Source organism: Colias philodice, chromosome 18, assembly GCF_061535455.1.
Source record: "Colias philodice isolate Cphi_HAF_F1 chromosome 18, ilColPhil1 Martin Lab GWU primary, whole genome shotgun sequence".
In the NCBI taxonomy this organism is placed as follows: Eukaryota; Metazoa; Arthropoda; class Insecta; order Lepidoptera; family Pieridae; genus Colias; species Colias philodice.
Window position 1 is genome coordinate 5,466,590 of NC_143103.1, and position 12,691 is coordinate 5,479,280.

Below are 12,691 nucleotides of genomic sequence, written 5' to 3' on the forward strand. Positions count from 1 at the left end.
TTTACATTTTCTACTGCTATTATTCCTTAATTTGGAATATCCATTAAGGGATAATAGCGCTATGCATATATAGTTTTTTATTGTGAGATTGAGTAATTATATTTTATATATTTATAGGAAGTTACTAAGGAGTCTGCTGATGATACATTGAAATTGAATGAAAATGATGAAAGCACTGCACATGCATAGGTAATCATATTATATAATAATTTGTATAATATTTTTATCAGTTATGTTATACAAAAATATCAGTATTATAAATAAAATTTATATTATTTTAAAATAATAATTATTTTTTTATTTTTAGCCTGAATTGCCAAATTTCTCCACTGAATTGCCACGTATAAATCCTACACATCATATTTTCAAAGCTAAACCAAAAAAAACGTAAGTATGTAATGTTGAAAATAGAATTTCATGAAATTTCCTGTGCTTATTGTTCAGCTGTGATTTATGTGAAATAATGTTTAATGTTTATGTTATTTTTACAGTGGGAAATCAAATTCCAATTACGAGCATCAATTATTCCTCCTTGCAAAAAAAAGCAGGGAGGAATTAATGAAGCAACAACAAGAGTTGCATCTATTAAGAATAGAGCAAGAGAGGGAGCTTCACCTATTAAGAATAGAACAAGAGAGGGAGCTTCACGAGAAGAAGCTCCAAATACTTGCATTAGAGGAGGAATATTTAAAAAAAATAAATTTTGAAAAATAATAAAATATGGTTTTTATTGATTAAAATAAGTTTCAATATAAATGGCCCTGTTTATATTTTCGTCTTCATCTTCTATATTATCAGGGATAGTTGGATCGATTAATAATTGATTTTCAAGGCCTGAAGGATCTAGAAAAATACAAAATAAAGAATTAAAATATGCTTATTTTTTATGTATTGGCATTATTAAATATACTTTGTTTACATATTAGTTTGCACAAATACCTTGATTTAAAATAGACTCATTAAAGAGTATTGCTAAATTGTGCAAAACTGCACAAGCAACAATAGTGGTCTTGATCACTTGCAGAGACCCTCGCATTGTTTCGTTGAGTATGCGGAATCTTTGCTTCCACACCCCAAAGCAACGCTCTACAGTATTCCTCGTTCGTATGTGACTCAGGTTGTACCTTTCTTCTGCCTGTGTCCTTGGTCTTAATATTGGTGTTAGAAGATGCGAAGTACAAGGATACCCGCTATCTCCAATCAGCTTCCCATGAAATTCATTCTCCTCAAACCTCCGCTTTATTGAGCTTTCTCTATATATGCGGGAATCATGTGTACTTCCTCTCCAGTGACACACAATATCGCAGATTTTAAGGTCAGAGTCACATACTACCTGTAATTATTGTCATCAATATTATTATAAATTAGAAACACATAATAGCACACATAACAATGAAAATTTATTACTTTAAATACACTATGATCAAACTAAAATGTTATTGTACAATGTTCATACTTGAGTGTTAATGGAGTAATGTCCCTTCCTATTAACATAGTACTGTCCAGCCTCTCCACTCACTTTGCGTATCTTAATATGAGTGCAATCTATTGCACCAATGATACGCTTCATCCCGCATATTATGGCCTCAAATTTCCTAATTGCTTTGGCTTCCTCGGTTGAGTTCGACGGCATATTAATATAACGCGAACTTTTAGAAGCTAACGCAATAGCAACATTTCGGGACAAACGGGAAAGTGTCTGTTGACTCATTCTGTGAATGTCAGCACAATCTTCTTGGATCTGTAATGTAATAGATCGTTATACAGGCTTTTCTATTGTATATATCCAAAACTAGAGCACAAGTCACATCTACCTCATGCCGGCCCCAATATCGAATAACTGCCATCACTTGCAGTTCCACTGGAATACCGCCCCCTCGAGTGTCCACGCGAAGGTCATCCCGAATCAAATTAATGATTTGTTGCATGTTATTCTTTCCGAATCTATACCTCGACCGTAGTGTGGCCCTGTGGCCGCTACAAAAAATATATTGACACCATAGATTGACACTAATACCAGGTTATTTTAATTCTAGGTTGAAAAGTAGGTTTTTAATAAATAAGCACTCTCAGAACAATAGATTTATTTAATAAATGAAACGATACCATTTTAAATTTCGCGCTGTTTATGTATGATGTGCGCATGCCTTAATGCTCTAAGGCGCATGCGCAGGTTTTTATTATTTTATAATTTTAATAAAATAAATAATTCAACAATTTCAATGATGAGCCCATACGGACCTAACGGTAAAGAATACGATTTTGATAAAATTTGCCAATTTTGCTATGGATGGGGTGCTAAAGTGTAACTTTTTTATACCTAAAATTAAAAAAAAATTATTTAAAAAAAAACTAAAGGGGACCTAACGAAAAAATTGTGGGACCTTATAGGACCTAACGGAGACCTATCGATTGAGGTCATTTTTGACCCAAAATTCTATGGATGGGGTGCTAAAGTGCATTTTTTTTTATACCTAAAATTTAAAAAATTATTTAAAAAAAAACTAAAGGGGACCTAACGAAAAAATTGTGGGACCTTAAAGGACCTAACGGGGACCTAACGATCAAGGTCATTTTCGACCCAAAATTCCATTGATGGGGTGCTAAGTTTGCACTGGTCAACTACACAGCTTTACACAACTTTAGTTAGTTACGAAGGTAATACGTACTTTTAGTTTCTATAGAAACACTGTGACACCAACAAATACATTTTTCGACGATGCATTTTGTATTGGGCTACTTAACTCTAATGACAATAATTATGAATAGTTATGCATCGTTGTAGTGTTTTTACAAACTCTTGTCTAAGAGTTCCTTTAGATCCATTAAGTAAAATGCCTAATACAGCATATGAAAGAAGGGAGAAAAATATTTTAAATGAACAATTATCAATCGATTCATCAACAACGGTTTCAATGTCTGGAGAAGATTTGGACACAAAAAAATTAAAAGATTTTTATCGCAGTATACCCGACTATAGTGACATAAATCATTTACCTGCGAGTGAATTCTATTCTACATTAAGATCCTTAAGAGAAAAAAAGAAAATAATGCTGGGTCATGCGGTAGAGCACATTGACCATGACCAAAAAACGTTCGACGACCAAGACTTAGATTCGATTTTTAAATCTCCACAGTCACACAATATTAAAAAGGACATGAAACCACCGCAACGGCGAAAATTTTCTCTTGACAGAGGTCGTGATAGCATTATGCAGAACAATATAAAAAATTCTTGTGAAAACCTAACGAAAAATCATAACAAGATGAAAACACTTATCGATCCGAAAAATACGTATGCCGTCGAGGTAAAATCTTCTGAGAACGAGCAGATTAAGCCTAAAACTATACAAAGTTCCCTAATCGTTACTGGAACTTCAAAAACTGACCGCCCAAAAAGAAATCATTCCGCATGTTCTATAACATGGCATGATGATAAAATTGAACGCAAAAATGTAATCGATGAAAAATTTGATAAGTTTTTTGACAGGGGAGGTAATATAAATGTATCAAATGACGGTAGCGAGTATCAAACACAAAGTATGCCGACTAGCCCTTTACGGACAAGAAAGACTAGGCAGAAATACAAAAATATAACAATACCTAAGCCGTTCAAAATGACTGAAAGGTGTGTATTATTTTAATAATTGTTAGGTTGAATGACATTAAAAATAATAATACCAACTATCCAGATTTGTCAAAGTTAATTATGTAATATGTATGTATTTAAATCTTAATTCTAATTATAATTTTGTATTCCGAACTAAAATTAACCTTTTATAATGTTGACTTTGAAATTTTTCTTGTTGCTTAAAGAGATGAAGAGGAACGTATAGTAAATGAACTACGAACAATTCAAAAATCTTTTTCTGATGACATGCTGAATCAAAAGTTAGAGAGAAAGCCATTCAAGGCAAGACCAGTTCCGATGGAATCTAGGATTCCCTTGTACGACAAGATACTGGAGGATCAAGCTATGAGGTTGCATTAAATAACTATTCTAAGTACTTTTTTTTAGTTTTTTTTTTATTTTGCTGTTGTTTGTGTCAATTTTCAATTTGGGCTTGATGTTATCGTAACCTTTATTCGGAATATGAATAGGACCTTCAACTTTTAGGCGAGCTGTAAGTAAAATAAATAGCGAAGCAGAGCTTAGAGCTCGAATGAAACCATTTAGTTTCACTAAACGAGAAGAAAATGGCAGTAACAATACTTGCGAAAAAGCACAACATGTTTTACCAAAAAGTAAGAAAAAAAGGCGTTTCAAAGCCCGACCTGTGCCTAAAAATTTGTTTTCCAATTACTTTTACGACAAAAGCAGGGAAAATAATTTTTTTCGGTAAGTCTGAATCTAACATATTTAAAAAAATATATACAATTTGTAGAGTCGTATTGTAATCTAATGGTCGATTGAAATTACTTGATAGGTCTATGAATAGGAGAATCAGAGCTGAAGAAATGTTACGAAACGCTAGTTTTCCTGGAAATATGGCGATGCGGGAGCGTAGTCGGTTATCGACTCCTGCGGCCCACAGTGACTTGCCGATCGATCCATCGCTTGCTGGGGCGTCGGTGTCATCGGCTGATAATCTTCGATCAATGAGCCCTACAAAGGGTTTCCGAAAATCGTCGAAAAACGCTAAAGACAACTTTATCACGACCAGTCCTCAACCATTTCAATTTAATACGGCTGACAGAGCAAATAAAAAGGTTGACTTTTTTCACATAATTTTATGTACTTATCTTACATTTTATGTTTTATTACGATTCAATCTTATTTGTAGATGCAGGATATACAAAAGAAGGTATGCCAAGGCAGCAATTGCTCCGAGAGTTCTGTCCACCATGGCATAAGTGAAACGACCAAAGCGTATTCTGCTCTTGATTTAAATAGTATCGCAGTTGGTAGATCTAACTTAGCTGCTTTATTAAGGGCAGAGGCCGTAAGGAGGAAATTTGAACAAGAAGCCGATAGACGTTTATCGGAGCAACGTAGAAAAACAGAATCAAAATACAGAGATCGCCAATTAAGATCAAAACCTGCCTGGCATCTTGTAAAGAACAAGTGAGAATTAAATTTATTGATATACTAGGTTTTCGGCCGCGGCTTCGCCCGCGCAGTCAAAGAAAAACCCGCTTAGTTCCCGTTCCCGTGGGATTTCCGGGATTGCGTCATTTTCCCGAGATAAAAAGTAGCCTATGTCCTTTCTCGGGTATCAAAATATCTCCATACCAAATTTCATGAGAATTGGTTCAGTAGTTTAGGCGTGATTGAGTAACAGACAGACAGACAGAGTTACTTTCGCATTTATAATATTAGTATGGATTGATGATGCTTATCCCACAGCTTCGCTTGTGTGATTAGCATCATCAGAATGGCTTCTACGCCACCAAACTGTTTAAGCTTCAGCTAAGACTGCTCGGAAGTTTTCCGTTATCACTTTCATCTCATTAAAAAAACTTCTAGGTTTATAAGATCAAAAATAAATTACTGTTACTTACTAGGTAGTAGCACAGACTAATAATAATATACTACGTATACAAGTAGTAGTAAGTAGCAGTTATTTATCCAAACTTCTAGTAAGTAACCAGTCAATTTTCATATTATTTGCACTATAGTGTAAAATATATTCTCATTAGGAAACGTGAACATGAAAAACTGTTAAGTATTTTCCTGCGGTCAAATAAAAAAATATATATTTAAGTTCTTTTGTCACGTTACAGCCACGAAGAGGATATAGCAATGAGGCTTCAAACCCGCAGAGATGAAGAAAGGCTGAGAAAAGAGGAATTTCTTCACGAAATGGAATTAATGTATGGACGAGTTCAGCAGCAACCCTTGTTATTTGAAAGATATTATGCACCACGACCTCCAAATACCGAAATTGATTTTTCACAATTGTCTCCTCGCAAGAGCCCTAAAAAGAAGAATTTGCGAAAAAAGAAGATGTGTAGTATTGTAACCCCATCTAGATCTTCGGATTATCAAGACGATGCATACAATTATTTGGGAAAAATTGTTAAAAACGATAAATTTTATCAAGATCTCGATATTATTTAAAGTTTGGGACGATGCTAATTGAAAAGTGTATCAATGAATTTGAATACTCAATCCTTTACCTATACTAGCGTTTAGCTACTATTATGTATTCTGTGCCTAAACATTAATTTGTTTTTGTTTGGTCAAGAAATATAAAAATCTAGAGCACGACCAATTTATTTATTGGACCTATTTAAATATCACTTCGTAATATAAGTAAACTAGCAACCCGCAATTTTTTTTTAATATAATGAAAATTTTACTAAATTGTGTTGTTTTCTTTTTGATAAATATAATAAGGAAATCGTAAGTATAAATCTACTTAATGACAATATCGAAAATTTAATTTTTAATTGAGAAGTAAGTATAATCAATCAATAATGTATAAATATGGAGTAAAAATGGGGTAGGTACATATACTGGACGTAGGTATAATAATATTTCCATCCCAATGGAGGCAAGTAAAATAATATATCTTTGTCTGCTGGCTTGAAAATGTAGATTGCCTATTCCCTATTGCGTAATAGGCAACTCTATTGAGTTGCCAATTTGCTTATCAAATCATATTATGTGTAATTGCAACCTCTTGGCGGCAACTAGATACCCATAGATACCTATTACCTACCATAGTCCATAATCTTATGGTCTACCGTCTATGGTAATTTTAACGTAAAGTTCTCGAAATAGAGAAATAGGATGAGAAACATATGGATACTTGGAAAAAAGCATGGAAATAAAAAAATGATTCAGTAATAAATTAACATTATTATATAAAATACTGGTTTGCGTTATGCTTATTAATACATCAAGGTTGTCATGTAACATTCTGTCTTATCCAATCCATGTAGTTTGAAACTCTGGTATAAATACTCGGAACGCCTTCTTTTCCGCATTTTCTTAGGCCAAAGCTCGTTATGCCAAAAATATACCAGTTAGAAGAGAAATCTTCTCGGACTTCCCTCATCAAAGGACCACCGGAATCTCCGCTACAAGTATCTTTATCCTTTTCACCACCCGCGCAAATAATTTGTTGTTCTGCCTCAGAGTTCAGCCAAGAAGACAAAACACTCTGACAAACACTAAATTTCACACCTCTCAACGTTACCTTGCGTTTTACTGCAGAAGGTGATTCTAAAAAACACAAATAGGTATGTTATTGTAGGATGAAAAATATTTTATTGATATTGGACGAAAACTCGACTGCAAAATACTTGATACAAAAACGTTACTAAGGTTACTTTACATCTATTAGATATAATATTGTAAAAATGGACTTTATTAGGTATAATTTAGAAGAAAATTAATTGTTTTGCTATCACAGCTATCAAGTAAGTACTAAGTAACATGATTATTTTTTCAATTCTAATGAGATTATTCTCTTCTTCACATTCAAACAATTATTTAGCTTTGTAAATTATTGTAATAATGTATTATGTTATAAATAGTAATCTGTAATAGTATAGGTAATGTTTAAAACTTACGATATTCTGTTAATCCCCATCCTGCAGTTACATAATCGACGTCAAACGAATAATCCTGCCTTGCAATAAACGGAGTTGTTGGTAAGCATATTGGCCTGATTGTTTCTACGGTAATAAGAGAATATAATACTGTCAGTTTTGTATTGTAATATGTAATTTAGATATTTTTATCGTTATTTAAATTATCTCAAGCTAAAAATAAGAAAAAAATGTTACCTGTAAAGTTAACAGGCTTGGCGAGCTTTATTATTCCTATATCGTGGGTTCGGTTTCTTATATTGAACATAGGATGAGGTTTAACAGATTCGATGTCAACATCGATAGTAGCGTTACTGCATATACCATCATAGCAATCCATGTCTGTACTTTGATCCCATTCTCCTAAACGCACGGAAACCCTATGTTACGAAATGATCATTATTAATATTATTTAAATATATTTAAAGCAATTCGTCGAATAGGATTTATATTCAAAGTAAGTTTTACACCAAATAGAAAAAATAAATCAAGGGTATCAAGGAGCAGACTCTAGTAGCAGCACGTAGCAGGCAGGACTTCGCTTGAATTACTTTTGACTTTTGCAGATTAAATGGTCACAATTAAGTAATATATCGACGAAATGTATACTCACACATAATTTAGTAAACAATGTGCAGCAGTTAGCACATGACGATCCGTTATTAGACTTCCTGCGCATGCATATTGTTCCTTATCATCAGATTCTGGAAATAAATAATAAAAATATTATTATACGATATTTTATATCGTATGTATGCAAATGCAAGAAACCCTGAAAATATTTTACCAAACCTATTAATTCTTTCGCTACGTTAACGAAAATAAGACATCTACCTATGTTTTTAAGCAATCTGTACCTGAAATAGCTAATTTCTCTATAATTTAATGCGCTGCTTAAAATCCTTACCTTTTTTAATTTTAATTCGTACGATCCAAGGAAATTCTCCAATCTTGGTAAAATCGCCGCCCACAATTCTATCTTCAAAATCAAACTCATGTTTACCACATACAGTCCTGTCAGGATATACCGGAGTTTGTGTTACTTTAATAATCTCTTTTTTGGCGTCTATCTTGTATTCAGCTTCAGGAGCCGATCGTGTCGTAATTTCAATTTTTGGAGTTACATGCGGGGCGATTGTCTCGTCCTCTTCGAATACTATCCTGTCTGATGTTGGACAGCACATCTGGAATGAATTCAATAAAAAAATACATATCTAAACATTATGAAGGACAAAAATTTGATTTAGGTACTGTTTGTTACGATCTAACTCAAATACTACTTGACCGATTTGAAACATACCTACTGCTATCATTAGAAAGCTAAATCATCCATAGAAAATATATTATAAGAATAAAGCGCGTCACACACGGTGAAGATACTATAATATTTTATCTTAAGATACTGTAAAAATTTATATTACAGTATCTTAAGGTATCCGGTATCAGCGTTCTGACCATCATTTTTCTTTTTGTCATTGCGTACTTTTGTTATTATAGTATCTTCACCTTGTGTGATGCGCTTTAGTATTGTTCATACTTTTGGTGTACTTTTTTCAAAGCCGCAGAACATTTCTCTTATCATTCCTTTATCGCCTATATTGTATACAGCTACAGCAAAGGGACAGGCTGTTAGAGGTATGCACGTTCCATTGTAGCGTCTGTGGCGACATGGCTCCTCCAAACCATCTTCTGAAAATAATATAGGTTTAATAATTATTATAATTTAATAATTATACATTAGTTACATTAAATATACCTAAAACTAAAAACTTGCTAAAAAGCTAGTAATTTTGTTCATTGTTTTATAAACTAGATACTAGGTTTCTGCCCGCGGCTTCGCCCGCGCAGTTCCCGTTCCCGTGGGATTTCCGGGATTGCGTCATTTTCCCGGGATAAAAAGTAGCCTATGTCCTTTCTCGGGTATCAAAATATCTCCATACCAAATTTCATGAAAATTGGTTCAGTAGTTTAGGCGTGATTGAGTAACAGACAGACAGACAGAGTTACTTTCGCATTTATAATATTAAATAAATAGTATGGATTTTTGTAAAAAGCTTTTGCTGTTAAGGTGATGAATTAATTTTTCTAACATTTACGGCCCTTTTTAAACCTTCGTAATTTTTATATTATTAAAGTTGTCGTGATGAAAATTCTTGACAAGAAAGTTCAATAGTAACACAATACGTCTACCGTTTTAGAAACATGATTCCATGATATTTTCTCGATAGAAAAAAAATACAAAGTTCTCATTGTTATTTTTTTATAATCTCTGGCATCTTCAAAATAACAAACGTAAAGTTACGACTTTTTGGATATTAACTATAAAATATACAACCTATACGTCTACCGATTTAGAATTTTGAAATATGCGATGGTTTTGAAATAAACAAGAAATACTTGAAATTAGCGCGCGACCAGCCAATATAGCGAGAGCCGCCCTGTACCTTCCTACCCCGATCGCTGCACGAGTCATTCCCGCTACGGCCGTCACACGGGGAACTTGTGTCGCTCGCGCAATCGTAAAAAAGGGTGACAACACGATAAGACAAAATGAGACAAATGGGGACAATAAAGAAAATAAGAAGAAGAAACATAAAGGTTGGAGGAAAAAGAATGCTTACAATTGGAACAAATTAATGAAGTAAGTTGGTTTTATTTTAAATTTGATGATAATTGTATTATAGACGATGTTTGATATGTACCCCTGTTTTAAGTACATAACGAATGTGTAAGATATTTTCATTTATAGCATAGATAATCTTTTCAGAAATCCGGAATCCAGAAGGAAAATAAACCCACTGATTGTTCACAATGTGAACCCACTCCTTCGTAAGTACCTTTATTCAGTCAAAAATGTATGTTATCAACGTTCTACTGGTTTTATCGCATGATTCCATTTTTAGCAAAAAGCAAAAAAGTGCAAAGAAATAAAAAATCATGGTGAACTTAGTGGAAGTATGGCGGACATAATATGGAACAGGAGCTCATTGGAGTAGTATTATATTTAAAAAAAATACGAAATAATTTCAAGAATTACATTTCTTAGAAGGTGGTAGATAAGTATGTTGTATAAAGAATTTGATGTTGATATTTATTTCATTTATACTTACTACACCTGTGCGGGAAATTGCTTAGTAATAAAACAGGTTTATATTCATATTTACATAGTAATGTGAGTTTTCATTTCGAAAAATTTTGTGTAAGTACATATATTAAATTGAGTTCCTGGGTGATCTGGAAACACAATTGGGCCCGGAAGATGGCGCTGCAGTCACTCCTCCTAATCACATGAACCGATTTGGATGAATATTTGTGTGCACATTTCATTGTTGTGGGATGATTGGTTGATTCGTTTTCACATTAGCTAATATTATGTATTTTTGTTGTAAACTTAATTTAATGTTTATAATACATTATTATTGGTAGTATAAATAAGCCAGTGTTCGTCTCACATTGCTGTACCTGCCTACCTACCCTACCAGGGCCTAACTTTGTTCTGGCTATTTTATTTTGATTATTTGTAATGAATAATTACAATTATAATAGAGTGCAAAAAATAAATACATGCGTCAATATATTTTGTGTTTTTTTTAAAACAATTTTTTTATTTAAAAAAATATCATTCCGACCGCGGCTTTGCCCGCGTGGAATTAGGTTATATCGTGAATCCTGTTTTATCCCACAGAAGTGTTCAGTTCGGATAAAAAGTATCCTATGTGTAAATCCAGGCAATTAGCTATATTTTATCAAAATTGGTAATGTAGTCTTGACGTGATTAAGTAACAACTAACAAAAAAATATACAAATTAACATCCAAAGTTTCGCATCAGTTTTACTGTATTAGTGATATCTTCCACTCTTGACTTTGACTGAGAAGAATTAGGGTTTATAACTTCTTTCAGAAATAGTACCTTTCATTTCTGGGCATGATGTAATATCTACGTCAGCATCAAATTCTATCTAAATCAATTCAGTAGTCCGCGTTATTGAGTACCATTTCATTTTTTCAGAGTAACAATATTTTTTGTTATTTTAAAGATTATTTATAACCTGTATTATTTTGTAATAAAGTAAACATAACGAAATAATAATAATTATTAATAATGTCTAAGTAGTTGTTGGAAAGAAGATTATTTGTTTATAAGCAAGAAAATAAAACCAATAAATCAACAATTGAATAAATGTATAACAATATTATAACTGTATGACGACTCCATACATGTTTGTCCCGAGTCGGCCAGCGGCAGCGCGGCGAGTTTGCAAGAATGACTTCGCGCACACCGGCGTTCGCGATAGCGAGCTATTAGACTCCGCCCGCCAAGCAGTGGATTTTTTTTTGTGTATCGTCTTAAGTAAAGATAAGTAAAGTTAAGTAAAGCTGTAAGCAAATAGCAATGTAGATCAGCAATTAGGGTTCCGTACCGGAAAGAAGTTTTAATTTTAATGTGCTAGTTCAAATGAATATTTTAATATCACTTTTAACCAAATATTAAAAAAAATATTTTAAAATAATATACATAGGTACTTATTGAATAACAATAAAAGCTTAACCCAAAATTCTACAAACAATAAACTTCCATAATCTACAAATAATAAAATACACAATATATTGGTGTACTTCAATTATTATTATTAGTTATTTGAATACTACTCCAACGTCCTTGAAACTATTGCTGAAACTTTATCACAGGCGCAATAATTTATTATGCATAACCATATAAACTAATAGTTTTCGATGTATTTTGTAAACATAATAACTTTTTTGTGATAGACATTATTGTTATTGTCTAAGAAGCTACGATAATAGTAAATAAGTTAGATAAATTATTAGCAAAATAGTTATATGCAAAAAAGAGCTTTATTACATGTAAAGGAAAACCACCAGTCTGGTAAAACTAGTATATGAATAAAACTAAATTAACTTTAATAAAATGAATTGGACGTACCACATGTAGCTCCGGCAAGGATGACTAGAAAAACCCAATATATGGAACTAGTCTGGATCATGTTTATCTTATTGTGTCGATATCGTTATTGTTTTGTTTTATTATAATTGTTTTTGTAAAATTATTATTATACAACACTCCGTCTCGTTGTTGATCGCGGCGCGGACTAACGAATGACTGTCAGCTCTCACTACAGACTGTCAAAG

General features: G+C 32.9%; 2 protein-coding genes and 1 long non-coding RNA gene across 4 annotated transcripts; 2 read left to right on the plus strand and 1 right to left on the minus strand.

Moving 5' to 3' along the window:
- The first annotated feature begins 2,715 nt into the window (after nt 1-2,715).
- On the plus strand, nt 2,716-6,270 carry LOC149480441 (protein FAM161A). Its single transcript, XM_089706764.1, has 6 exons — nt 2,716-3,628; nt 3,817-3,981; nt 4,118-4,339; nt 4,428-4,710; nt 4,785-5,065; nt 5,725-6,270. The coding sequence occupies exons 1-6, from the start codon at nt 2,772-2,774 to the stop codon at nt 6,059-6,061; spliced, it is 2,145 nt and encodes a 714-aa protein (XP_089562890.1). The 5' UTR covers nt 2,716-2,771; the 3' UTR covers nt 6,062-6,270.
- Nucleotides 6,271-6,785: 515 nt separating this feature from the next.
- Nucleotides 6,786-12,691, minus strand: LOC149480442 (CLIP domain-containing serine protease B4-like). Of its 2 annotated transcripts, none has more exons than XM_089706688.1 (7): nt 12,486-12,691; nt 9,077-9,225; nt 8,447-8,723; nt 8,153-8,243; nt 7,738-7,919; nt 7,522-7,626; nt 6,786-7,171 (listed from the first exon to the last, which is right to left on the minus strand). In XM_089706688.1, exons 1-7 carry the CDS (start codon nt 12,544-12,546, stop codon nt 6,855-6,857), a joined length of 1,182 nt encoding a protein of 393 aa, XP_089562814.1. In that variant the 5' UTR covers nt 12,547-12,691; the 3' UTR covers nt 6,786-6,854. The 2 variants fall into 2 exon arrangements, with proteins under 2 accessions (XP_089562814.1, XP_089562813.1); XM_089706687.1 differs by having other exon boundaries at nt 9,077-9,228; nt 12,486-12,689.
- On the plus strand, nt 9,631-11,249 carry LOC149480443 (uncharacterized). The gene is made up of 2 exons (XR_016317050.1): nt 9,631-10,368; nt 10,443-11,249. It is a non-coding gene; the product is annotated as an uncharacterized LOC149480443 (long non-coding RNA).

Excerpts from the sequence above, each read along its gene's own strand:
- LOC149480441 (XM_089706764.1), top strand. The coding sequence starts at position 2,772 with ATGCATCGTTGTAGTGTTTTTACAAACTCTTGTCTAAGAGTTCCTTTA. Across the intron at positions 3,982-4,117 it reads CTGGAGGATCAAGCTATGAG|GCGAGCTGTAAGTAAAATAA; the intron begins GTTGCATTAAAT and ends TTCAACTTTTAG. Across the intron at positions 5,066-5,724 it reads TGGCATCTTGTAAAGAACAA|CCACGAAGAGGATATAGCAA; the intron begins GTGAGAATTAAA and ends GTCACGTTACAG.
- LOC149480442 (XM_089706687.1), bottom strand. The coding sequence starts at position 12,546 with ATGATCCAGACTAGTTCCATATATTGGGTTTTTCTAGTCATCCTTGCC. Across the intron at positions 9,229-12,485 it reads CCTTGCCGGAGCTACATGTG|AAGATGGTTTGGAGGAGCCA; the intron begins GTACGTCCAATT and ends TATTATTTTCAG. Across the intron at positions 7,920-8,152 it reads CATTGTTTACTAAATTATGT|GGTTTCCGTGCGTTTAGGAG; the intron begins GTGAGTATACAT and ends TTCGTAACATAG.